Source organism: Podarcis tiliguerta, assembly GCF_965153285.1.
Source record: "Podarcis tiliguerta genome assembly, chromosome: 4".
Classification (NCBI taxonomy): domain Eukaryota; kingdom Metazoa; phylum Chordata; class Lepidosauria; order Squamata; family Lacertidae; genus Podarcis; species Podarcis tiliguerta.
This window is the reverse complement of record NC_139537.1, coordinates 97,886,553-97,913,981: the sequence shown is the minus strand read 5'-3', so window position 1 is coordinate 97,913,981 and position 27,429 is coordinate 97,886,553. Positions and strand designations below refer to the sequence as shown.

The window sequence follows — 27,429 nt, the reverse complement described above, 5'->3', positions numbered from 1 at the left end:
GCACCATGCACGTCCTGTAACTTAACTCAAAGGTAAAGGTACCCCTGCCCGTACGGGCCAGTCGTGTCCAACTCTAGGGTTGTGCGCCCATCTCACTTAAGAGGCTGGGGGCCAGCGCTGTCTGGAGACACTTCCGGGTCACATGGCCAGCGTGACGAAGCTGCTCTGGCCAGCCAGCACCAGCGCAGCACACGGAAACGCCATTTACCTTCCCGCTATAAAGCGGTCCCTATTTATCTACTTGCACTTAAGAGTGCTTTCAAACTGCTAGGTGGGCAGGAGCTGGGACCGAACGACGGGAGCTCACCCTGCCGCGGGGATTCGAACCGCCGACCATACGATCGACAAGTCCTAGGCACTGAGGTTTTACCCACAGCACCACCCACGTCCCGTAACTAAACTTAAGTATGAACAAATGAAATAAATATATATATTCGCTGAATTATATGCTCCTTGGGGCAGGAACCTGTCATTTAGTGCTGCAAAGCGCCATGCAGATTGACAGCCCTATAAAAATAAACACATTCCATCACCATGGAATCTCAGAGCACAGAAACAAACTACTCCCAGGGGATCATAGAATCATAGAATCATAGAGTTGGAAGAGACCACAAGGGCCATCGAGTCCAACCCCCTGCCAAGCAGGAAACACCATCAGAGCACTCCTGACATATGGTTGTCAAGCCTCTGCTTAAAGACCTCCAAAGAAGGAGACTCCTCCACACTCCTTGGCAGCAAATTCCACTGTCAAACAGCTCTTACTGTCAGGAAGTTCTTCCTAATGTTTAGGTGGAATCTTCTTTCTTGTAGTTTGGATCCATTGCTCCGTGTCCGCTTCTCTGGAGCAGCAGAAAACAACCTTTCTCCCTCCTCTATGTGACATCCTTTTATACATTTGAACATGGCTATCATATCACCCCTTAACCTCCTCTTCTCCAGGCTAAACATGCCCAGCTCCCTTAGCCGTTCCTCATAAGGCATTGTTTCCAGGCCTTTGACCATTTTGGTTGCCCTCCTCTGGACATGTTCCAGTTTGTCAGTGTTCTTCTTGAACTGTGGTGCCCAGAACTGGACACAGTACTCCAGGTGAGGTCTGACCAGAGCAGAATACAGTGGCACTATTACTTCCCTTGATCTAGATGCTATACTCCTATTGATGCAGCCCAGAATTGCATTGGGTTTTTTAGCTGCCGCATCACACTGTTGGCTCATGTCAAGTTTGTGGTCAACCAAGACTCCTAGATCTTTTTCACATGTACTGCTCTCAAGCCAGGTGTCACCCATCTTGTATTTGTGCCTCTCATTTTTTTTTGCCCAAGTGCAATACTTTACATTTCTCCCTGTTAAAGTTCATCTTGTTTGTTTTGGCCCAGTTCTCTAATCTGTCAAGGATGATCTGAGACATTTTGCAGTCAATGGTGGTTCTAAGATAGTATAGTAAGAAACCAAATATTGAAAACTTGCTGCCTTTATGAGCCTTTTGCTGTCTGGGGGTAGAGCTGCCCTTTCCTGTGTGCTGGTAGGGCTGGCACTGCCCAATTCAACCAATGTGAATTGTGTAGCAGTGGGGATTGAGGCAAGTTCACCTTGTTAAGCAACAGTGAGAAAACGTGTACTCTCTTGAAATTACCTCTTCCACAAAAACTAATCCAAGATAAAAGAGCTCTCTTTCCTCTCTTTGTATCTTGTAAGTATCTGTTTTGGATTTATTTTTCTCCTGCAAACTCTGGCCTTCATTTAGATAAAATTATCATTCTGTTTACATCTCACTGAAATCAGTGAGACAGGTTTGTCACAACCAATTTCAATGAAAATTAGGCACCACTAACTTTATAGTTGGGCATCTGTCATCAGTTCAAAAATAACAAATGCACAGATGCTAATGGTAAATCCCATTTTAGACCCACTCTTGTGGGTCATAATCCACAAAATTACAACCACTGGTTTAGGGAGCAATCTGATAGACAAGAAGCAGGCATAAAGTAAGCCTGGTGAAAGTTAAAGTAGCACAAAGTATATGTTAAGTTGTGGGTGAACAGATCAGATGACACAGCGATTCTTCAAACAGCTACTGTTTATTCACAGGCCAGGACAGAACTGAACTGAAGGGTTCAGTCAGCCTGCTTATATAGAGCTCCAGTACAACGTTACTGTAACAACTTTCTAAAACTATCCAATCACTGAACGTCACTTTTGATACCTTATTTGCATAACTATCTACAGTATCCCCCTGCTGGCCCAGGGTGAGAACTTCAGTACATAACAGTATACCAGATCCAAACTCTGTTCAGGAGCAAGGTTACTGCTGCTTGAGCCAGCCTGAGCCTGGAGGGGTGGCAGGCAGTCTATTTTGGAATTATTCTGGAATTACACCAGAGTTTTTGCTATCTTAATTTATGGGTTGCCATGTCACAGGGACTGAACCTGGGACCTTCTTCTGGAAAGACAGACACTCTGAGACTCTGAGACACTCTGAGACACTTCCTTTACAGCGAGAACATCTCGGTGTATGGCGACCAAATACTCTTCTGAAAACACAGATTCATCCAAATCATTTCATCAATTCCACAAACTGTTTTTGTGAGGAAATTCCCACCTTCCTTTTCTCCACACCCTCAGCTGAAGAAGATAATACATGTTTATTGGTATTATTAGTGTTGTTTTAAAAAAATACTACTGCTAATGCTACTACACTATCATCATCATCAACATCATCCTTATCTGTACTGGTCTCCATTTTTTTTCTTCCAATCTCGAATAATAATAATAATAATAAATAATAATAAACCCTCTGAACTAAAACAAAAAAAGGGCCAAGAGCTTTAAACACTGATTGATAGCATTTATTTATTTATTTTACTTCAGATAAGCAGGGAAATTTATTCGCAAGTTTGTTCTGCAAGCTTTCTTTAGGAGTGTCACATATATAGCCATAAATATAAGAATATGTCACACTATTTAAAAATACTGGCGTGATGTTGATTTCTTTATGATTAAAAATATCTGCTTTCAGGAGGAGTTGTTTGATGATGGCTATTAAAAAAAACACACTTACAAGACTGCTATGAAAGCTATAGACCATGTGAGTTAAATCCAAATTGCAAGAAAGCCAGTGCAATTTACACTGGGGTAAAATGCACACTGGATGCAATTTACCTTGTATTCCAAATTCCTTTCAGCAGTGGCTACTATTGGCTGAGCTGGACACAGCCTGGCAGAGGAAAAGCAAGCCTTTAAAATGCTACACTTTTTGCCAGTGTAACTTCTGGCATTTTGCTAGGTCACATTACCAAGCAGAATTGAGTCTGGAATAGGCATATGGGTCTCTATCTCCCGTCCCACCCCTGTCATTCCCCTGGAATGTCCCAGTGTAAAAGAAAAGCACCCAAAGCACACCCCTACCTCAAACACACCATACCTAACAACAGTCGTACAACCTCTATATTAGCACAAAAGACCAACAGCAATAACCATTTCCAGAATGAGTAGTTAAAACAGCATTATATAATATACTTAACTGGTTGGTTCAAAATTGGGAAAGGAGTACGACAAGGCTGTATATTCTCTCCCTGCTTATTTAACTTACATGCAGAATTCATCATGCGAAAGGCTGGGCTGGATGAATCCCAAGCCAGAATTAAGATTGCCAGAAGAAATATCAACAACCTCAGATATGCAGATGACACAACCTTGATGGCAGAAAGTGAGGAGGAATTAAAGAACCTCTTAATGAGGGTGAAAGAAGAGAGTGCAAAATATGGTCTGAAGCTCAACATCAAAAAAACGAAGATCATGGCCACTGGCACCATCACCTCCTGGCAAATAGAAAGGGGGGGGGGAAATGGAGGTAGTTAGAGATTTTACTTTCTTGGTCTCCATGATCACTGCAGATGGTGACAGCAGTCATGAAATTAAAAGATGCCTGCTTCTTGGGAGAATAGTGATGACAAACCTGGACAGAATCTTAAAAAGCAGAGACATCACCTTGCCGACAAATGTCCGTATAGTTAAAGCTATGGTTTTCCCAGTAGTGATGTATGGAAGTGAGAGCTTGACCATAAAGAAGGCTGATCGCTGAAGAATTTATGCTTTTGAATTATGGTGCTGGAGGAAACTCGAGAGTCCCATGGACTGCAAGAAGATCAAACCAATCCATTCTGAAGGAAATCAGCCCTGAGTGCTCACTGGAAGGACAGATCGTGAAGCTGAGGCTCCAATACTTTGGCCACCTCATGAGAAGAGAAGACTCCCTGGAAAAGACCCTGATGTTGGGAAAGATTGAGGGCACAAGGAGAAGGGGACGACAGAGGACGAGATGGTTGGATAGTGTTCTCAAAGCTACTAACTACGGGAGGCAGTGGAAGACAGGAGAGCCTGGCGTGCTCTGGTCCATGGGATCACAAAGAGTCGGACACGACTAAACGACTAAACAACAACAACAACTAAATGTATACCAGGGTTGGGGAGACTGCAGCCTCCAGATGCTGCTCAACTCCAAATCCCGTTAGTCCCAGCCATTTACATTCAGTGAGGATGACTAAAGAGGAGAAGGTGCAACACTGAAAGTGTTCATCCTTTACTTTTACCTTTTATTTTATTTGTTAGTTGTTGCTGGCCTCCCGATTATGCAAGATAGAAACTACAGACTGGACCAATGTCCATCAGCTTCAAGTGGATGCTAACATGGAAAGACCAGCTGAACCATACAGTTCCCCTCTGCAGATGCTACTTAGAGTAGCATGGACTGAACTTGTCGACATTGCCTTTGGAGGAAGATCACACATTTGGTCTCTTCCTACCTTTCCTAAACATCAGTGTGGGCCTGGGAACTTCAGATGACCTCCTGGACTCATAGATGCCACCACAGCTGAGCTGCATGAGCTGCACAGTGGACCTTGCAGAAAATGTTTGTGCATCTGTTTTCCAAGTTTTTCTGTAACGTTATGACCTTGCTCCTTCAAGACTTTTCTGAGCAGTAAATGCAATAAATGGTCCTGCTGTGGGAATTGCAAGCAAGGTTAAAGCACCATTACCCACTGGGCTTAGTGACAGTGACAATATAAACCAAAGTTCTTCGCATGGAAGGATTAACTTCCCCCTTTGGGGCTAGGTCATATGACCAATGTAATAGAAGACACTCTCAAACTTTAATCATAATTAAACCACTGCCACAAAGATATTTCTACTTATTACTGGAAATTGTATTATGATTTAACTCCCCTGACATCATTTCACTAAACCACTACAGCATTAGGTTTATTAAAATGTGGGATATTTAGCAGCTACATTTATTCAAATAATCTGTAGTGTAGTGGGGGGGGGGGGCAGTGTAGCCTGAAGGTGGCTATTTTAGACAACTATTAAAGACAATTTGTAACAACAGTAAATTCCTTAGTTTTAAAAATCAATACCAAGGAATAATAAGGCTACATTTTAAATGTGATGTCCAGATACAACCTTCTAAGGACAGCTGGGGTTTTCTCCCAAGCCTGATCATCAACATGGCAGCCATTATTTATGTTGCTTACTAACTCTCAGTAGAAGTTAGATAAACCTTTACTTAGCTTCATATCCAAACGCTGATGGACATAAATATAATTCTACCCCCCCTTCTGGCTCTTACATCAATGGAATTATTGTGCATATTCATCTGCCATGGATAGGAGGCTCTCTCCCTAAAGCAGTTCCTACACTCCTTTAAATATATGCTATTCCTATTTATCTCTTTGAAGAAGAATGAATCACATCTGCTGCTCGCAGCTATCAAAACGTAATTTCATCAAGCAGGCTGAGGAATGTACACATTTCCACAGCTCTACACTAGGAGGCAAGTTTTCCCCACACACCAGCCTGCTTCACTCTTAGCTGAATTGTGTGTAACCAAAAGATGTTTTGCAGCTTACCGCCATTGTCAGACAGTTTCCTTACATCACAGCTAAGAAAAAGCAACACACATACCAATGTTAGGCTGAAATCCTTCACACAGGCTTCTGATACTGAACTGAGAGCCTAATGTTGATTTAAAAGTGATTACAGATATTAAAATAGTGTATTTCCAAAGTTATTCACATAACGGTCTCGGCATGATTTCCCCTCACTAATTTGATTACCAGATATGTAAAATCATAACACTGGATTGTTTCAAATGGCCATTTCAGTGAACAAAAGCTATGTGTGAATAATAATAATAATAATAATAATAATAATAATAATAATAATAATTTATTTGTACCCCACCCATCTGGCTAGTAATTATTATTATTATTATTATTACTATTATTATTATTATTTGTACCCTCACCCATCTGACTGAGTTGCCCCAGCCACTCTGGGTAGCTTCCAACATATATAAAAACATCCCTTCATCTTCTTGGCAACTGATGGGAGGGTGGTCCACAGAGTGGGAGCCACTATTGAGAAGATTCCCTGTAACTTTACTTCTCAAAGTGAGGGAGCTACCAGAAGGCCCTCGGTGTCCAGGCTGAATGATGGGGGTGGAGATGCTCCTTCAGATACAAAGGGCTCAGGCCGTCTAGGAAAGATGCATGTCTATTGCCTGGCAGTACCCATTCTGCTTCTAGGCCCACTTGATGCCCAATGTGCATGCAATTTTGCATAGGGCCAGCCCACATTATTATTTCAAAGTACTGGAGAGGAGTGGCTGGAGTGGCATGATCAGTATCCAATATGCAACCTGAGAGTTGACCATGACTTTCAGGCCTACACATATTGGTTAAGTCTAACTTAAATCCCCTTAATTTCAGTGAACCCAATACAAGCATGGCAAGTCTGGCTCTAGCCCAGGCCAAATTTTACAACCACGCGTATTCAGCTGGAACACCCAGAGGAAGGACAGTTCCACCCAGTGAGTAAGATGGATAGGGGCAATATCACTGTCATGCACAGCTATTAAATTTCAAATTAATTTGACACAGCTATTTAATTTGGGGGCAGGGAAAATTGAGATGATTCCATATATCACATCACTCTGACCATATTTTTATTATTATTGTTAACCAGAAAAATAAGTATATCGGAAATGTTTTCCTGAAAATTTAACTATGTAACTATGAAAACATTTTCACTGGAAAGTTTTCTTATTATTCAAATACATATGGAATGTCCTTCTTCAAAATAAATTGTATATATTTCCAACATGTTTTGGCAGTAAAACAAAATAATTCTGTCTTCTGCACATTAGATCATAAACACAATGTGAAGCTACAAATTGCAGAACAGATGCAATAAAGTCATATTGTCAGTAAGCAATTAATCATGGGGTGTCATGCTATTTGCTAAGGCAGTTAATATTTTATGCAATTTTGAACATGCAAATTTGAGATAGTGAAACCTAATGCACAACATTAGTCAAACTTCTGTGAACATTTCCCCCATTAAGATCTGAACAGAAAATACAATCAAGAATAATATTTCTAAAATCTGATCATAACTTAGCTAAACAGAAGAACCTTGACTTCAATAAGATTACAGCTCTTTAAGTCAGGAGTGGAGAAATTGTTGATGTTGAGGGCCACATTCATGTAGGGCTAAACAGTTAGGGGCCACGTGCTCCATTTCTGGTCTCTCACCAATTATACACTCCTTCCCTCTCAGATCCTTAATAACAGATTGGCCTTTGAGTAGCTCTTTGAGTAGCTCTGCTTACCTTCCAATCTGTCATTCTCCTAATGGCAGCCACCACTTTTGCTTAGAAGAAAGAGAGAGAATGAGAGATACCGGTAGGTTGTTTGCTGTGAATGGAGTTACTGAGCAGGGAGCAGGTACAGCCCACTGACAAGGTCAGGTGAGGCACCCACCTTGAGCAGCAGAAGCCCAAGAAGGGCACCCGCCTTGCCTCCACTGCCGGCTCCACTGCATCCAGTGCCAGCAGTGGCACCAGTCTCTGGTGAAATCTTTCAAGATCTCACAGACTGCACGAGATCTCATGAGATCTTGTGAGAACGCAGAACACAGAGCCGCAGAACAAAAGGGAAAGAAGTGTGGCACTGGCAGCATGGTAGCACCAAGAGGGGATGAGAGCAAGGGGGAGGTGGAAGGCTGTAGCAAAATGGGATGCACCACCCCCGGGGAGGCAGTTACAGCGGTACCTCAGGTTACAGACGCTTCAGGTTACAAACTCTGCTAACCGAAAAATAGTACCTCGGGTTAAGAACTCTGCTTCAGGATGAGAACAGAAATCATGCGGTGGCAGCAGGAGGCCCCATGAGCTAAAGTGGTGCTACAGGTTGAGAACATTTTCAGGTTAAGAACGGACCTCCAGAATGAATTAAGTTCTTAACCCAAGGTACCAATGTACTGAGAGAAAGGGGTGGTGCCTAACAGGAGAGGCCACAAACCAGATGAAAGGCACCAAGGACTGGGTATGGCAATTTCCTATACTCAAATTAACTGTATTGGTCTACACCTGGCATGTCCAAAGTCTGTTTCGGGGGCCTAAACTGGCCTGCTGGTCAGTTTAATCTGGCCCCTGTGGCAGTCTACATCGGGTAAAATCCTAAAAAAAAAAGGTCACCAACTTTGGTCGGCCCTCACACATGTTCACTTCATCAAATCCGGCCCTCTGTGAAAAATGTTTGGGCACCCCTGACTCTACACATATACTTCTGGTAGTGATAACAGTTCTTAGTAAGTGTGGTGTTCCTAATACAGTGGTACCTTGGTTTGCATACGTTTTGGATTACAAACATGTCAAACCCAGAAATGCGTGTCCCGGTTTGCAACCTTTTCTTGGATTACAACCCCTTTTTGGGGGATTACAAACAAATTTTTTTGGAGGCCCCATTGGCGAAAGCACACCTTGGGTTACAACCTGTTTTGGTTTACAAACGGACCTCCAGAATGGATTATGGTTGTAAACCAAGGTACCACTGTACCACATATAAGTCTGCAATCAAAGCTCTTCTTTCCTAGGTAAAGGTAAAGGGACCCCTGACCATTAGGTCCAGTCGTGACCGACTCTGGGGTTGTGGCGCTCATCTCTCTTTATTGGCTGAGGGAGCCAGCATACAACTTCCAGGTCATGTGGCCAGCATGACTAAGCTGCTTCTGGCGAACCAGAGCAGCGCACAGAAACGCCCTTTACCTTCCTGCCAGAGCGGTACCTATTTATCTACTTGCACTTTGACGTGCTTTCGAACTGCTAGGATGGCAGGAGCAGGGACCCAGCAATGGGAGCTCACCCCGTTGCAGGGATTTGAACCGCCGACCTTCTGATCGGCAAGCCCTAGACTCTGTGGTTTAACCCACAGCGCCACCCGTGTCCCAAAAACCAACATACTACTGTACCACAAATAAGTCGGCAATCAAAGCTCTTCTTTCCTACCTCATACTTAAAGTAACCTAGTGCTGGACATCAGCTACACGTAGAAAGCATCTCGAAAGATTGATTCACACAAAGAAGCAGCACTTCCTTAAAATGCTTGAATTGGAAGTCCCCTTCATCACCTTGCTAAGTTCCTATGGTCAGTGCCACCCACTGCTGCTGCTCAGTCCCACAACATTTCTAAGAAAGTTCTGCACGCACCCTTTTGGAGGCATCTGTGCTTCACTGCAACTCCCTCAAATGGCCAAATTTAATTCACTGCAACTCCCTCAAATGTTGTTGTTGTTTAGTCGTGTCTGACTCTTCTTCTTTTTTTAAAATAATTTTCATTAACCGGCCAATCAAATCAAATTAAATCACATCACATAAATTCCGAATTACAAAGCCAAATTTTAAATTTTGTTGGGGGGACCCATATTTCAAGATCCGAAGGGGGATTCTGATCATCTTCTTGCTACTGCGTTAATGTCCAAATCAGTCCAAACAAAGTTCATAATTCTATCCAGTCTTATCTTGCTGTTTCCACATCACATCTTGTTCATATATTTTCTCTTTTTTCTTTATGATCTCTTCTGATAGTCTCCTTAAGCCGATAAACACCAATAATAATCCTGTGTAAATTTTTCCGTTCTTCCAATCCTCAAATCGAGATAGTTTCCATATCTCATCGCCTTCATAGATAACATCGCTCTTTCCATCATTAATCTCGCAAAACTGTCACTCTTAAGTCCCTCTGAGGAGTTTCACCCACAATATAAAAACAGCTCTATTTCTCTATTTCTCCTCCCAGACTCAAGACCTCCGACAGAACTTCCCAATATGGCGACGGTATTTTTAACTGCGTCATTCCAAAGCTCTTATACATTCCACGCTCTTCTTAAAACATGCTTTGGTTCGAAAGTTTATCTCCACACAGCCTTAAATCCACAGCTTAAGTCCTTAAAACAACATTTCTGACTCGTGAGGGGAGGCGATTCTTGTTTAATCACATAAGTAAAGAAAGGAAAGTTTTTCCCCCCTCCCCCATCAGTCATTTGCCATACCGAGTCTTGGCGTATCTTCTCATGATTTCTTCTTGTTCCTCCGACTCGTCTTGTTTTATCAGAGATCTCTTCTGTTAGCAGTCTATACTCCCCCTCCTTCCTTGAAATATGTGCATTCCTTCATCCAAATTGTTTCTTTTGAAGTTCTTTCAGCTAGTGGCACGGATAAGGGACGGCGTCCAGGAGCGCCGAAATCCCACAGGAGGGCTTTGTGCCTAGTGCCCCCATCCCCACAAATTCGGGGGTGGTATAGGGCACAGCAGGCAAGGGCAGTCCCCCCCCCCACAATCCTGGGGGGAGCAGGGAGGCTAATTACTCCCATCATAGCCTCCAAATTACCTCGTGTGGGTCGGAGAGATGTTATTGTCAGCCATCTTCTGATGCGCCCCCTAGTGGCCCCCTAGTCGTGTCCAACTCTTTGGCACCCCCTGGACCAGAGCACGCCTGGCACTCCTGTCTTCCACTGCCTCCTGCAGCTTGGTCAAACTCATGTTTGTAGCTTCGAGAACACTGTCCAACCATCTTGTCCTCTGTCGTCCCCTTCTCCTTGTGCCCTCAATCTTTCCCAACATCAGGGTCTTTTCCAGGGAGTCTTCTCTTCTCATGAGGTGGCCAAAGTATTGGAGGCTCAGCTTCACGATCTGTCCTTCCAGTGAGCACTCAGGGCTGATTTCCTTCAGAATGGAGAGGTTTGATCTTCTTGCAGTCCATGGGATTCTCAAGAGTCTCCTCCAGCACCATAATTCAAAAGCATCCATTCTTTGGCGATCAGCCTTCTTTATGGTCCAGCTTTCACTTCCATACATCACTACTGGGAAAACCATAGCTTTTACTATACGGACCTTTGTTGACAAGGTGATGTCTCTACTTTTTAAGATGCTGTCTAGGTATGTCATTGCTTTTCTCCCAAGAAGCAGGCGTCTTTTAATACCCAAATTTAATTCACTGCAAAAGTTTGGCACAACTTTAGTTCTTAATGCAAACCTGTAGGGAAGTTGAGACCAATAAAGACTGAGGGCCAAACAGTGGTTAAGTGACCAGGTAGAAGAATGCAGAGATACAAAGGAAATGAAGCAGCAGCAGCAGCAGCAGCAGAAGAAGAAGAAGAGGATATCTTCCTGATCCTAAATGATAAGCTGTACACCTAGAAGCTAGACACGATGCTCTCTCTCTCTCTCTCTCTCTCTCTCTGAACCCCCGGGGGGGGGGGAGTAATAATAATAATATTATTTATTACCCAGCCTTCTCCAGAATGTCCAGGGGGGAAATGCAAGAAATTAAAATTCAGAATTGAGAACGGTTAAAACAGATTACAGTCACAGGAATAGGCTGGGCCCTTAAAAAGCAATTTCAGACGTCAAAGACCAGGGTCAAGGATCTCTTTAATAAGAAACTCCACTTTACTAAAAACAATATCCAGCCTGATTTTCATCCGCTTGGTTGGCCCTCAACTTCACATTTTAAGCCAGAAAATTATGAAAACAATAGCTGGGAAATGAATATTGTCATGCTGGCTGCACTTCTTGCCTTGTTCATACAGTGAAGAAGTGCACAAAAATACACAACAAAAACATTGAGAAACTTTTGCCACATCAGATATTAGGCCGCATTCATTAATGGAGACGATTTCATTTATAGCAACTCTGTCACTTTCATGGTAATGATTGATAACTGACCGCAATTAATTCAAAGTGTAAATGCAAAAGATAAAAAATACCAAGCTCGTTAGCAAATAGTTTATGCTGTGATTATGATGGTGAATGGATCAGAGGCTAAATGGAGCCTGGCCTAAATTGAAATGAAGTCAACCACCCCTCTGCCCCATACTGTATATTTGGATATACAACTGCATGAAAAAACACAAAAGAAAGAAAAAAAATCCAGTGTTTACTGCAAGCAACTTATAAAAGGATAATTGCTGCCGTTTTGTGATCATTGCTCACTGCAGAGCTAAGGTTAAGCTTGCAACAGCTTTCATCTGTTGGGCGAAGGTCAATGGATGTACTGCATGAAAGCATCTAACACACAACCATAGAGGTGTCTCAATGCAAACCCACCTAGTTGCAAACTCAGTGGGATGAAAGAGAGTCATGTCAACCCCCCCCCGTGTGTGTGTTTGTGTGCATGGCAAATCATTGTCCCCCTACCATATAAATTAATCAAATTAAATAATAAAAATGTAAACAACAACAGCTTTTCAAGTACAGCCATCAGAAGGCCTGTATGTATGATGCCCTGGTTTTGTGATCTTTGATCTTTTAAGCAAAAGAAGAGAAGAGGAAAAGTTTGGATTTGATATCCCACTTTATCACTACCCGAAGGAGTCTCAAAGTGGCTAACAATCTCCTTTCCCTTCCTCCCCCACAACAAACACTGTGAGTTGAGTGGGGCTGAGAGACTTCGGAGAATTGTGACCAGCCCAAGGTCACCCAGCAGCTGCATGTGGAGGAGCGGAGACGCAAATCTGGTTCACCAGACTACGAGTCCACTGCTCTTAACCACTACACCATATGCATCTGGGGGCTCTGTTTGGACCACCCAGCTCACCTGTGATGTTCTGCTTTAGTGGAGTGGCAGAGTTCATGTCATGAATTGCATAAATTATACTCCCATCAGGATTCCCTGCACATCAATCACATTAGGATTAAGTACCATGCATGGTCAAAGAAGATGCCAAGTAGTTACCACCAAGGATGTTATCACAAGAGTACAGTCATATGTAATTATTCCAGAAACTGAGGTAAGTATGAACTGTATCTTAATAAACAGGATAGCAGTGTGTGAATAATAAAGCTAATGCTGAAAATCTCTCTCGCACTCTCACCCAGCATGAATGATTGCTGGCTTTCAGATTAGCTGGATGAATTTTCTCTCACTGTGCATGCCTTTTCATTAGGCTAGGGTAATTGTATAACTCTCTTGTCTCTTTGCAGGCTGGCAACACTTGGAAAATATAACAATGTATCTCTGGCGCACTGGTTCATTAAGCCTGGAGAACATTTAACTCATTCTAGAACACAGTAGGCTTTTGAAACCTAAATACTAAAGTTGGTATCAGCAGCAAAATACCAATATCAGGGAGCATCGACTACTAGATTCTACGCAGCTATTAACCAATGATTCATGTGAACCTGGAAACAAATGGCCCAAATTGTTCTCACCATGGGGCAAAACACTCAAATCAAGGGAGAACATCAGCAGCACAATACATGAAAGTGAGATTGTATCAGAATTGGCATTTAAAAGGCAGGCAGCCAGGCTAGTTCGACTGCGCATTTAATGTTTGCAAAGCTACAAACAAATTTATATAAAAAGTAATGCCCCTGTTCTTTGTTTCTGAAATGAAAGCATTTTTTTCCATACCAACTTAAAACATACACTCACACCTACATAAACCTTGAAGCATCTGCCACAGAAAATGTGCAGAGTGATTGCTTGTTAGATAGGGGGGAAATAGAATTTGCCTATAACAAACAGAAAAATGAGCGCACAAGAAAACAACAAAAAGAAAAAGGGTGGAAGTTGGATAGCTTTTCCCATTTAAAGCTTCTCAGTTCATAGCATTAAAATATTGTTCCATATACTGAAGAACAAACCATTGTACTTTGTTAAATGCCACTTAAATGTATAAGTAGCATTTAATAGAGTAAAGGGGGGGAGGAGCAAGGGGGCAGGTCTTTGACCTTTGGATTATATTCCAGAGGGGTTATACCATCAGATAACAACATGGCCGTATCAGGGCAACACAAAGACATACATTTTGGTGGACCAGAATCCATTTTGTCAGCTGAAAGAAACTCTTTCCTGACACAAATGAGTTCAAGATAGAGTGGAGAACCTTTACAGCAAGCTGGGGACTTGCTAACGCCATTTCAGAAATGGAAAAGAACGAACCCAATTTCAGCTATTTAAAAATAAATGAATGCATGAAATCAGTATCTCCCTCTTGCATATTGTTGAAATTTCAATAGTTGTCCTGCTCCAAGAGCACATTGCCTTCAATTATTTGAAATTTCAGAATTTCAAATTTATTCCAGCTCTTCAGCATACATTTTTTTCTGTGCTGATATCAATGTGAGTACAGTTGCACTAATTTTCATCTTATTTTAAGGACATGGTGGCATGGAAATTATTGAGGCATCATGGATGTGTTGATACAGAATATGGGACTCTGTAATCTCTAGATAGTTTAAATGGCAGATTGTGAAAAAATGGTGAAGTCAACATAGATTAGAGGGCTGACATGGTAGGAATAATTATTATTAATAATAATAATAATAATAATAATAATAATTTATTTGTACCCCGCCCATCCGGCTGGGTTTCCCCAGCCACTCTGGGCGGCTTCCAACAAAGATTAAAAATACATTAAAATCCACAAATCATAGTGCCCTTCCCCACCCTGTGGGTGCTCCTTCTGAGATATCACTGTGTAGTAAGATAGCACACCTAAAACTTAGACGTCTCCCATTCCCTAATCCTTATGTGAGTCAAAAGCATCTGTCTGTTCAGATTAGTCTTTTAGCAAAACTATATTAGCAAAGAGTCCATCATTTGTGATTAATATTACATGTTCTAATTCATTTTACATGACACATTTGGAATTTTTTCTCTAACGCAGAAGGACTCGCATGCAGTATCTTCAGAAAAGGACTACAGCAATTGGAACCATTCCTTGCTGGGGACTCAGATTTATTTCTGGATTTGCCACACAGTGTTAAAGCCAGTACTCAACTCTGTGCCATCAAGGCTAAAGGGAAAGTGTACACAGGTAACACCGATGCAAGACTGTCTTTTTGTCGCTTAAACCGTCACCTCTAGTACATAAAAACACAAATACTGGATTGTTCCATCTAAGTTGCTTAAAGAGATAATAGGGTTTGCCTGGGAATCCATAGACTTTATTGACATTCTGGCAATTTAATTACTTGCATTTAAATAAGGTTACCACCATTTAGAAAGTGTTGCTTCCACTTTCTTGGGTTATTATTCTAATAACATCCAAAGGTGGTTTAGACCAAGGGTGGAATTGTAACTCAGAAAGAAAGAAACGGCTTGTGGGCCATTATCCAGCTTTTACCAATCTGGTCAGAGGCCAAGCAAACATATGGCCAAAATGAATGAATGAATGAGACACTTCTGGAGTCTGCTGCAGCGATGGTGTGTACACATACAATCTTTTGATAAAAGTAATTTTTAAAATTCTAAATATTTATGCTGTTTTCTGGTAATTAATACACGTAAAATATTCATAACTATACACCCCCTCGAGTTCCACCCTAGTTTAGACATTAGATTTCCCAACGTGTTCTTGCCATATCATACACTACCTCCTCCAACTTATCCTCTTCTCTCTCAACCTGAAATGGAAGCCCTCTTAATTTAGCTGCAAAATCCACAGCTTTCCCTTCCTTGAAGCATCTGGGGGTAGGAACAGGGAAGAGAGATTTTATTTCTGCTAGCACAAGGCTGCTGCCCCTTTTTGTATACCATGTGCCAATTTGCACAATGACCGCTCATTGTCACATCCCAGTGTGACTCCTGGTAGTTCAGGCTGGCTTCATCCTCCCCAGGCTGGATACCTGGAGGTCTCCGCCTACCTCAGCCAATCGCCCAATCCCGCCTGGGGAGGCGTTGCCAGGGGATTGGCCAGGTAAGGGGAGGGACCGTCCTGCCCACACAACAGAAGGTGAATCTTACCTGCAAAGCAGCAGTCGGCTCCAGAGCTTCTCCCACCCTCCCCTCCCTCAGTTAAGTCTTCTTTTGCAGGTTAACCTCTTCTCCACAGGTACGCAGGTGCTGCTACGTCAGGGTCGCTGTTGAAGGGCAGGAAAGGAATTTTCCTGCATTGGAAGGTTTTGCCTTTCCTGTAGCAAACCATCACAACTTTGGCGGTTTCAGGCCTTGGGCAGAATCCTTTAGTCTATCTTCCTAAATGGGGGGAGGGCGTGAAGCCATGACCCATGTCCCCCTTGTGGCGGTGATACCAGGGTTCCCCGTTAAAGGGGTGTTGAGGGGAGGCGTTGGCCATACGCTGAGAAGTTGTCATTGCTCTCCCCTCCAACGGTGGCAAAATGGGGGTGGGGGTCTCTGCTTGAACATATGTTCTCCAGAGCCAGCCCAATCCCCACACATTCTGGATAACCCTGAACTCTCCCAGATCCACGGCTGGGGACTGGGAAGAATAAACACCCAGTGCCTGAGCCAAGGTCTGCCTACATCTGAAACTTAATAAAGTTGTGGCCAATTTTAACCCCATAGCATGTTGTCTTGAGTCCTTATTCCGCTTGGGGGTTGCCTGGGGTTGGGGGGACTCCATTGCCTGCCCACGGAAAGGGTGGGGAACCTATGCCCCTCCAGGTTGGACCCCGGCTCCTATAAGCCCCGGTGGACAGGGAGGTTGGGAGTTGTAGTCTGACAACATCTTGAGGGCCACAAGTTATCCACCTATTGGAAAAATAAAATCCCCCACTCTGGACCACATTCTGCACAGTGCCGGATTTATGTATAAGCTAAACATGCTATAGCTTAGGGCCTCACTCTCTTGCCCCCCCCCCCAAAAAAAAATAAAGAAAAAAAGTGGATGTACATTTCCAAAATATAAGATAAAAAGCAAATAAAATAAAATAAACCCTACATACAGCAACAGTGTTTTGTGTTGTGTAGGTTCCTATGGTGTAATTAATGGGCACTGCATATAGCATATATTCAACACAAAAAACAGCGGCAATTTGTTATTGACAAAGGACAGCTGGACGTATAAAGGGCCCCATTACCTTCAATAGTTTAGGGCCTCATCAAACCTATGGTAAATCCAGCACTAATTCTGCAGGAACAATTGTCTTATCAATCCATTTAACAACACTACAAGAATTCAAGAGCAGGATATTAACATGTTTATCATATGTAAATCCCACTGAGTTGAACAACAGCTACTCCTTAGTAAGTCTGCTTAGGACTGCAGACTTAGGTTTTCACCTTATTGATCTTAATTCTCCACATGCTCACCATGTGTCTAGGTGCGTTATTTCACAGTTTCAAAAACCACAATTGTTCTCGGGAACCAGACCTCCACGTCTGCCAGAGCATTTGAAATCGATAGCCAAATCTATAACATCAAAGAGCTTTGGAGCTTTTATGTCTGCAGTAAAGAAGCAGCTTCTTACAACAGTAGCCCCCACCCCCATGCCACACAACATGCTACTTTAGAAACTTGTAAACACTTCAGTAAACTCTTCCCTAGTGCAACAGCAGGAAAAGGTGAAGCCATGTAGGAAACAAGTAAAGTATACTGAGTACACATATGAGCTCTTGTACATGCATTTTTTATTTCTCCACATTCCAGGCTATGTGCAATTCTATATTATCAAGGCCAATGTTACCAGGCCAGGCTCAAGGTGCTGATACTAACATACATGTCCCCATAAAGTCTAAGACTAGGTTTTGTTAGAGACCGCTTTATCCCTTCTACACCCAGCTGTGTCTGCAGGTGTCTCTCCTGCAAGTTCCAAAGATATCTCAGCCTGCTCTGCAGTAACTGAGAGCAGGGCTTTTAGTGTGGCTGCCCCTGTTCTGTGGAATAGCAGTCCTGTCAAGATCCAAGACTGCACTTTCTGGAAATGGCTGAAGACATTTTTGTTACAACAGGCTTTCCCAGCTGGATAGATGGATCTTTTCCACAAGTGTCCATTTGTTTTAAATCTATTGGTTGTCTTTGTATTTTTAATTGTTTTAATTGCTTTATGTAAATCACCTGGATATTGTGTCTTAAAAGGCAATTAGCAAATTAATTGTAACAATAATAATGTCAATGCCTTTAGGAAGCACCACTGTAAAGTGATTGCCCGTTAGTTACTTATATTTTTTACACTTCTAATCGAAGCACATAGCTTTTGATTGGAGTCAGAAAAACTATTTGCTTTAAAATTAGTCTGCTTCTTATATTATGAACCACGTGTCATATTCATAGCCTGGGGGAAATCTAAAAAGAGAGAAAATGCATGTGTTACCATTGCTAGCGGAAGGATCTTCAGTAACCACACCACAGAAAATAATTGTGTCTGAATACAATAATAATGAAACTACGGTTGCTGCACCTTTCCCCCTGCCTTTCCTGGATATCTGCTTGTTTGGCAGTGACTCCACCTATTTCGCTGAGAAGCGCAAGCCATCATTGTTACACCTGATGCTCCGTGCCATTTTATATGCCGCCGCAGATGCGGAGGACGCACACACAAAACAATACAGGCCTACCTATATAGAAGAAGCAAAACAAAAAAACCATGTCGGGATGGGTGGGCAGGGAAGGCTTGAAAATGCAACTCACCAGAGTTGGGATCGGAGTTGCCATCCGCTTCGGTCCTCTTGTCCGGTGAGGCCTGGTCGTAGAATTCGTCCTGCGGCTGAACCAGAGGGAGAGGGTGTGAGATCAGGGTACCACTACCCACAGGCTCATGATCTCCTAGACCACTGTCACTGCAGCTTTCCTGGGAGCCATCGGGGAGGTGAAACGTAACACGGCGCTGGGACTACAAAGAAGAGCACAGGACACGCTGGATTAGTGCTCTTCTTTTACCTACTGGAACTCTCTTTTAAAATATAACTTATTGCCTTTTTGTCATCCCCCCCCCTCCCCAACCATCACCTCTTTGCTGCAACCCAGGAAAGAAAAGAAAACAGGTCGTCATGGGCAACTTCACTTATTGACTCCACCTGGTCTTAACAGTTTCGACAGTACCTGTCTCCTCCCTTGGCTGGACAGTACCTGCTCATATGCAGCCAGTGCGGAAGGAACAGAGCCCTTCCATAGACTCCCCTCCCAAGCCCAGAAGCCCAGAGACCTCCCAAGGGCTGCAGGTCAGAAAAAGAGGCCTAGACAAACAGATCCAAGAGCATAGCTATCAACATTTCCCTTTTTTAAAGGGAAATTCCCTTATTCCAAATAGAAGAAAAGAAGAAAAGGGAAAAGTTGACAGCTATGTCCGAGAGGGAGGGAGGGAGGGAGGGAGGTAGACCAGGAAAACTTGCCTCAGATGGCAGCTAGGGAGCGTAAAGGGGATCCAGGAAACAAAGACAAATGGGGGGAAACCAAAAGGAGGGTGGAAATCCCTCCCAAGAAACCTCCTACCAGTGACTAAGGCAGGAAATGGAACTGGGGCAGAGAACTTCCTGGGTGGAGACAACCTACACCATGGATCCCAATTCTCCCCTACAAGAGAAGCTGCTCTTCATTCAAAAGGCACCTTGTTTGACCCCAGAAAACACCTGGTAGTGGAAAGACTCCTTCCACAAAGCCTGTGGAGTCACTACCAGTCAATGCAAAAAAAAAAAAAAAAAGTGAATGGACTGACTCCACATGAGACAGATTGGAGTGTACGGGATCTGAACCCGATTCAACTTTACTTGCCAGCTACACCTGTCTGGGTTATATACTGATTTATCACAGGAACTGGCATCCCTGTGGAAAACTTCCTGCTTTTTTGTCCACGATCTTTCAGTGGCACGTCATCTGGTAGCGAGCTTCCCAGCTTCTTACAATGGGATAGCTTGAATTGTATGGCATGTTCTACCAAAGGAAATGGCCTGGGCAGATAGGAATGGGTCAGAAGGAGGGAACATTTAGCCCAGGCCTTCCTGGCACAAATCCTGTGCAACTTATTTGAGAACCGTATCTCACAACTTTGCTAGTGTATCCTTATTTTTAAACAACAAGAATAAAATTCTGAAATTGTTAGTAGTTTGGGGTAGCAAGATGAAATGTGACATGGCAAGGCAAAAGGTATGCATGTGGGTTATCTAAACATGAAAATGTGCTTCTAGGAAGTATTAGTTTGTAGTTAACATTTCATCAATACATAATATTTCAAAAACTCTTAGCAACAGACACATGTAACAACAATTTGCCTGCAATCTGCTGGAGGAGAGGAGATATCTATCTAGACAGAACTACGTAAACCACTTTGCGATGTATAACGCAAGATAGATCAGATTACTTGAAAAACCAAATAAAAGTGCTCCTCTTATTCTCTACTAGCATTACATAGAATAAATTAGGTTTTGGGTTTTTTTCCAGGCACTATGGGAAGGATTAAAGGATATGTAGAATAAATTGTGTCATTGCTGGGATATATTCTAGTAGTTCAGAAAGGCAGCTTTAAAAGAAAAAGAAAGAAACTCCCAGTAGGCCTTAATATCAAGGATTTCAGTCTTAGTCAGAAAAACTTACATATATGGCATCAAATTTAACTTACTTATCACAAGGGGCAAAGAAACAGCACAAACGCAGCAAGCTTTGGCTTACTTTCTTTGTACAGAGAAGCAATATCCATATTATGGACATTGACTTGTGTCACTTTTTGGCTTCCCAACTCCTGAAGGCTGCAATCCTAACCCCTGGTCAGCATTAGCAGGGATTAATGGATTGGTGTGGAAACTGCCACAGCTACTGTCTTACTGTCTTGCCACTTGTGCTAGTCAGGGTAGAAGGTGACTGGGGGTGGGGTGGGGGATCCATTCACTGTGCCAGGACTTAGACAAGGGCAACAGCTCAGGATCCAATGGATACTGTGCCATGTGCCACTGTTATCACCCAAAATGCCCATTTTGGGTGTTCCCCCAGCCTACTACTGGTCGTACCTTCTGCCTATCCACCATTTGGGCAGACATGTTTGGTTGCCCCTCACCAGCAGGGCTTCTGGTTACAGAGGCTGGCAAGAGTTGGCCAGGGCAGAGTTGGCCATCTAAACCCATTCCAACATGGTGGATTGGATTGGATTGGGTGGGTGTTGGATAACCCTGTTAAGATCCTTTCCCTGCCCCTTCCTTTTTTAAAAAAAAAAAATACCAAGTTTATATTCCATGTGTATGCAGGACAATATTTTTAGTCTACCTGCTGAACCAAGGGCCAGATGACATGTGACATGAACTGTGTTGTTTGCTCTTGAGTGCTTTATTTTTCTTTCAGAAAAAGTGCAGGTCTCCAATCTAGACTGAGACTCTGGCTTGGAATATGGGGAACCTTTAGCCATCTGCCCACACACCACAAACCAGCCTAGCCCACAGTCCTGCACTTTGCACAAAGATTGTGTACATTGTAGGACTGGGCAGAGTTTATGAAATAAGGCGAAGTGCTTAATGGCTCTCAACCCCTTGAAGTCTCTTGCCTTGCTTTTCTATTAGACATGTGGCAAACAGAGCATCACACGTCACTGTGCGTGCCATGAACTTGGAGCACCCTGGTTCAAATCTCACCTAAAGTAGGAACCTAGCCTTATCACATCTGCACTATGGGGATAAGAATACTAACCAACCTTACAGGAACAATGGTAAGGATTAACTGGTATTATGTATGTGAAAGTGCATTGCGCACATTAAAAACAGCTATAACAATAAATAAATAAATGCTCCTTTATTTTGCTATCTATTGGACAAATCATAAATGTGGTTTTTTGGCTGGACTTCAATAATAGATTATCCTTCCACTGGAGATTCACCAAAGTCCAAGCATCTCCCAGAAGCCATGCGAGTCACTTTTTATTTGCATTGGGCTGAGGAAAAAGGGGTAAAGTAAGAACATAATTATAGATTATGAGCCGTTGAGATCAGGCAGATAAAGAAATCTGATCAACAATTCTATACCTTCTTACTCATGAGTAAACCTAATGGAACCTAATGGGGTGAGGACATAGGCTGGATCCTAATCCTGTTCAGCCAAGTCTTGTGACCTGGAAACCTGACATAAATTAAGATGGCAAAAGGGGTGATATCACTCCAGGCTTATCCACACTTCCTCTTGCCCTGCTGCTTACAGCAGGGAAAGACTACTCTTCAGAGTTCAATTGGAGCAAACAGCAATTTGGGGTTTTTCCAGGCTTTCCCTGGGAAAGAAGCAGTGGGAAACTGCCCATACCTGTAATTTCTAGGCATGGGACAAGCAGAAGTGTGAAAAAGCCCCCCAACGCTATTTTAAAAGCATGTTTTCCATCTGCTAGAGTTAGGTCACTTCAGGCATCATTGGTCTGCTCCTGGATTGAGTTTGTATCTGGTGTACATTTCACCAGATTATCTTATGCTGCGCTTCCTTACACCAGCTTCCTGTGCGCTAGATTGCTCTCTTAAATGTTTACAAGTAGGATTTCTCCCTTAAATGTCTAAATGTACATTTTTTAATATAGTACTGTGTGTATGTGTGCTCTTTTCTTGGAAAATATTGCTAACATTGTTTGAATAGGGAGTTATTATGCTCTACTTGTCAGAGCATATTAGATTTCATGAAAAGACTGGTTTTTGTTATTAGCTATTGTGAATATTTAAAAGGATGCTCCTTAACTTATCTTCTTCAAGTCATGTCACACGTATTGGTTGCACACACAGAATTAATAAAATCTCTCTCTCTCTCTCTTCTTACAAATTGTCTATGCAATCTTCTTCACTATACCTGGAATCATGAAAAGTGGCAGACCAAACCAAAATCCACTCTCAGACTGGAGGGAGACAAGCAATTGTTAGTTTGAGTGTTATTGTTTGAAAAAGTTAGGACTGTATGAAGAAAGCATTGTGGTTTCTATGTAAACCTATGTAAAGTTTCACATACCATTTTCCCCCCAAAAGAGGGGTCATGAAGTTTTGTATGTGCCAATATCTCATATCACTTCACATCTTGTATATTTTTTAGATTGCAACTAGAGATATGATGTGGGCCTGCGACAAACACACATTTGCAAGCATACATACGTAGAGGTCAGAATTTTTGGGCGCACATTCCTAACTAAGCACCCATGGATAAACCCGTGTTTGTTGCTGCATGTAATCACATACAGCTTGTTGGGTTGGAGATTATAGTGTCAGCAGAACAAAAATGTATGTGTACACCATAGGAAATGATGTCAATTTGCTATACCCTCAATGTTGGTAACTATTGCCCTGGGATGAGATATAATCCACCATCTGTGTCATTTCTGAGTGATTCCACCCTGGCTCAGAACCCCAGAGACCTTAGAATTCCTGGTTCCCTACAATTCACACAGAGATAGATGCCAGACCAAATCTCTCTCTCTCTCTCTCTCTCTCTCTCTCTCTCTCTCTCTCTCTCTCTCTCTCTCTCATACACAGTTAAAGCAATAACCCAGAGAAGGTGAGGTTGGACCTCAAAGGTTTACATTTCCTTATTCTCCTGAGCCAAATACCCCCCCAAGGGTCTGCTCTAGAAAGAAGCCTTTTGCCAACACAGATGCCTTGGGGTGCTCACCTATGCAACTTATTTTAATATTTTCTAGCCTCCCCCCACTCTGATACATTCCCTTAAACGGTGACCCGCTCGTTCTGCACTGTATCGGGGGGGGGGGCGGGGGGGAGAGGGGAGGGGTGTATCCTATTAGGAAGAAAGGACATTGGGAGGTGGGATTTTATCTTATGCAGCTTGACGTGACCATGGGGTTGCCTGCATGAGGCCAGTTCTGGCATTTTAGCCAAGCATCTACTTGTCTCCTTACATACATAATTTTATTTGTATGCTGCCTTTCCACAGTTCAAACCCTGCTCAAGGCAGCTTACAACATGGAAAATCCATAACTACTGCATAAAAAAAAGTAGTCATGAACAATAAAGCATTAAAACTTTTGAGTTTCATTCACAAACCACAATAGTTGAGAAAGGTATGCATTAAACAATTCAGAAACAATGGATATCATTTTCTGTCTGTGTGTGTGAGAGAGAAAAGTTTTGTTCTTTGCATCAAACTTCTCTGAACTGTGTTACAATTCCCAATCGAAAGGTGACACTTCAACTACTGACAGGGAGAGTAATATTTTATATTTTATTCCAGCTATTCAATTAGCAGAAAATCATCTTTTTTCTTCCTTAATAAAACACCCAGTATCTATCTACACTTGTCTCAACTGCAAAGTGAAATAAATTTCCCTTTAACAAGCAAATAAAGTGGTACAATTTAATCTAATCTAACGCCTTGCTTTATCTTACTCAACTGGGAGCCAGCTAATGCTAATAATTTCCTCATTTTAGCCTTTTAAAACAAGAATTAATGTGTCTGAAGCTTAGGAAATCAATTCCAGTCTTATGCTTAGGTTAAATTAGCATTAGGTAGTGATGGGTAAGATCCTGACCACTTGTGCCATATGAAGAAAAAGTGAGGATGCAATAGAACACCCTGGTTTTCATTCTTTCATTCGTGTGAGAGTTGTTTGAGCTAACTGGCTGATTATTTTGAAGGAGTCTAACATAACTGATAACTTTTGATAAAACATAATTCAGTGGGATCCTGTTCCTATTACCCACAATGCAGCATAGCTGGAAATTTGGTTCATGTCCTCTGGTACCTGAGAAATTTCATTCCCTACCTCTGATGCTTGAGGTACCCTAATTGTTTTGGGTTTTTATTTAAGGACTCATGAATGTTGTAAGAAGCCATTACAATAACATGCACACATTCATATTTGCTGGAAAATGTCCACCAAATTACACAGAGTGGGAGGAACTATTTATTGCAGCCCCCGCCACCCTGCATCTCACACACACCTGAATCCCTGAAGATGGAGGTTCAGCCACCAGCTGTTAGGAACTGCGTTTTGGTCTATACTACAGTGTTATCCCTCAAATTTAATACCTTAGGACCAAACCAGGTATAACTTAGGATCGTCCCATTTTATATAGGTTTCACTCTCTCCCAGAGTATGAGTTCCATGATCTTCAAACCAGGCAAGCTAATTCACCTCTGCGTGCACATACCTTCATACATGCACAAACAACCCACGGGGCATCCTAACAATAGAATGACTTAGCTTGGTCTACGACACACAGTGACATAGTGCAATGTCTGTCACAGAGTGGTAGTATGCAGAAGTAATTTGGTGTCATAGTCCCGTGCTGCCCAGCCACGGCAGAGCTCAGGGGCAGGAGAAGCCAGCCAACCAACCATGGCTCAGGGGGGTCCTTGCCTGGAGGCAGAGTCCATATGCAAGGTTCAGTCGAGTCCTAAGGTCAGGAGTATCTCGGTTCACGTAGTCAGGTGGTCCAGGGGTCAAGAAAGCCGAGAGCCCAAGGTCAAGAAAAGCAAGAAGCAGCAAGGTCTGGCCAGGAACAACAAATGTTGTTTCTAGCCACTGACTGAGGTTGGAAGCAAGAAGGCTGATCAGCAACAGGTGGAGTCACTCTGCCTTCTGTTCCTTCAGGTTGCTGCTCAGCAGATAAAGCCAATTCCTGGCCCATGACACTTGGATGAATAGGACATTCTCAGAATGCGTTGGTTTTCCTTAAAACACCCACATTTGGGGGTTTAGCACTGGTTACCACTAGCAGGAGGGACGTGGGTGGTGCTGTGGGTTAAACCACAGAGTCTAGGACTTGCTGATCTGAAGGTTGGCGGTTCGAATCCCCGCAACAGGGTGAGCTCCTGTTGCTCGGTCCCTGCTCCTGCCAACCTAGCAGTTCGAAAGCACATCAAAGTGCAAATAAATAGGTACCGCTCTGGCGGGAAGGTAAACGGCATTTTCTGTGCACTGCTCTGGTTCGCCAGAAGCGGCTTAGTCATGCTGGCCACATGACCCAGAAGCTGTACGCCGGCTCCCTCGGTCAATAACGAGAGATGAGCGCCGCAACCCCAGAGTCAGTCACGACTGGACCTAATGGTCAGGGGTCCCTTTACCCTTTACCACTAGCAGGAGAACAGCCAGGGGAAGCCTGCTCGGTGAACCTGGGGCTCTGTAAGTAGTCTTACAAACAATACTTCACAGGATAGCCCTACAGCTTGATTTAGGTGACAGCATGAAGAGAGACAGATGTAGACAGGAAATGATGTCTCAGTAGTATTTGCCCTGTAGGGAAAGCACCACTTAGACTCCACTTCAAGCAGCGAAATGTCGCTGGCTAACAGTGATACTTCTATTGCATTGACCTTGTTGGAGTGAGGCACTTGAAGCACCGCACAGCTTAAGTTAATGACTTTTAAGTCCCACCAGTTTTAGCGAGAAAGAATTAAGGAGTATTCTTAAGGAGTCAGTGGGATTAAACACCCTTCCCTTCAGCTGGACTGTGCCCTACCTCCGCTTCAGGTTCGACCATCCTTTCACAATCAATCACTTATTAAAGCAGTCCAGGAATTTCCCAGCAGAAAGTCTCAAAGCTACAACTGATACCCATTTAAATTCCACAGAGCCTTCCATGTCTACTGATAGCCAACAACAGCTCATATATGAATTTGTAACTTACTGTAAGTCCTCTGGGTAGTGCATAATACAAAAGTCTTTTTTTAAAAAAGCAAGCAAAAGCAAACACATATAGGCGCAGAGATAGACACAATAAAAAATAGAAGAGATAAAGGCACCACCAATAAGCCATAGATAAAATATCAAAAATAGCTTAAGCATTTTAAATGCCTGGGAAAACAAAAAGGTCCTCACACGGGCAGAAGGCAAGCTTCTTTGGAAAGGGCATTTCATAACGAGGGCACCAGTGCCAAATAAAGCCCCATAGCAACTGTGCTAATAATTTGACTTAACTGGTCAGTTAAAAATAAGCTTTTCTGGTTTGGTTGGATACTAAAATGAAACTTATTTTTTTAAGAAATGGGATTCATTTTTCCCATAGTGAATAGTCTTTATAGGTCAAGAGGATAAGACTCAGAGAAACCATTACTTCTTGCCATCTGTGGGACATTCATAATCTGGATGTTGTTTTATAAACAACTTATTATGTGCCTCTAAATGTCACAATATGGAGAAAATGGAGAAAGTAGCATTATTTGTAATGAGAGTCATATTTATCAATACAAATTGTGGTCACAGCGATTTAATTAGTCACAGTGCAAAAATACAAATCCTGCCAATGGGAGTTTGCTAATTATATTAAATACTAGAGAAAGGTCCATGAAATTGCCTAAGAAGGGAGGAGAGGGAGGACTTCATCCTTTTCCACTTACCTATGTTCTTCTACATCCACTCACTGGAAATATTTCCTTTACTCTCTTTCTCCTCTCCCCTCTGTTGCCATTTCATTCTGGCTTCCTCCTCTCAACACCTGGCTTGTTCTCTC

At 42.7% G+C, this 27,429-nt stretch overlaps 1 protein-coding gene across 10 annotated transcripts in view; it reads right to left on the bottom strand.

Annotated features, from left to right (window-relative positions):
- Positions 1–27,429, bottom strand: part of PCDH9 (protocadherin 9) — a 746,233-nt gene that overhangs the window by 241,583 nt on the left and 477,221 nt on the right. For 5 of the 10 annotated variants that reach the window (XM_083435788.1, XM_083435790.1, XM_083435784.1 and 2 more), the window contains one exon: positions 18,713–18,914. The exons of 1 other annotated variant lie outside the window; for it this stretch is intronic. In XM_083435788.1, coding sequence (XP_083291914.1) covers positions 18,713–18,914 — 202 coding nt within the window. The remainder of the gene's footprint in view (positions 1–18,712; positions 18,915–27,429) is intronic. 4 more of the 10 variants (XM_083435795.1, XM_083435791.1, XM_083435794.1 and 1 more) reach the window with 1 other exon arrangement.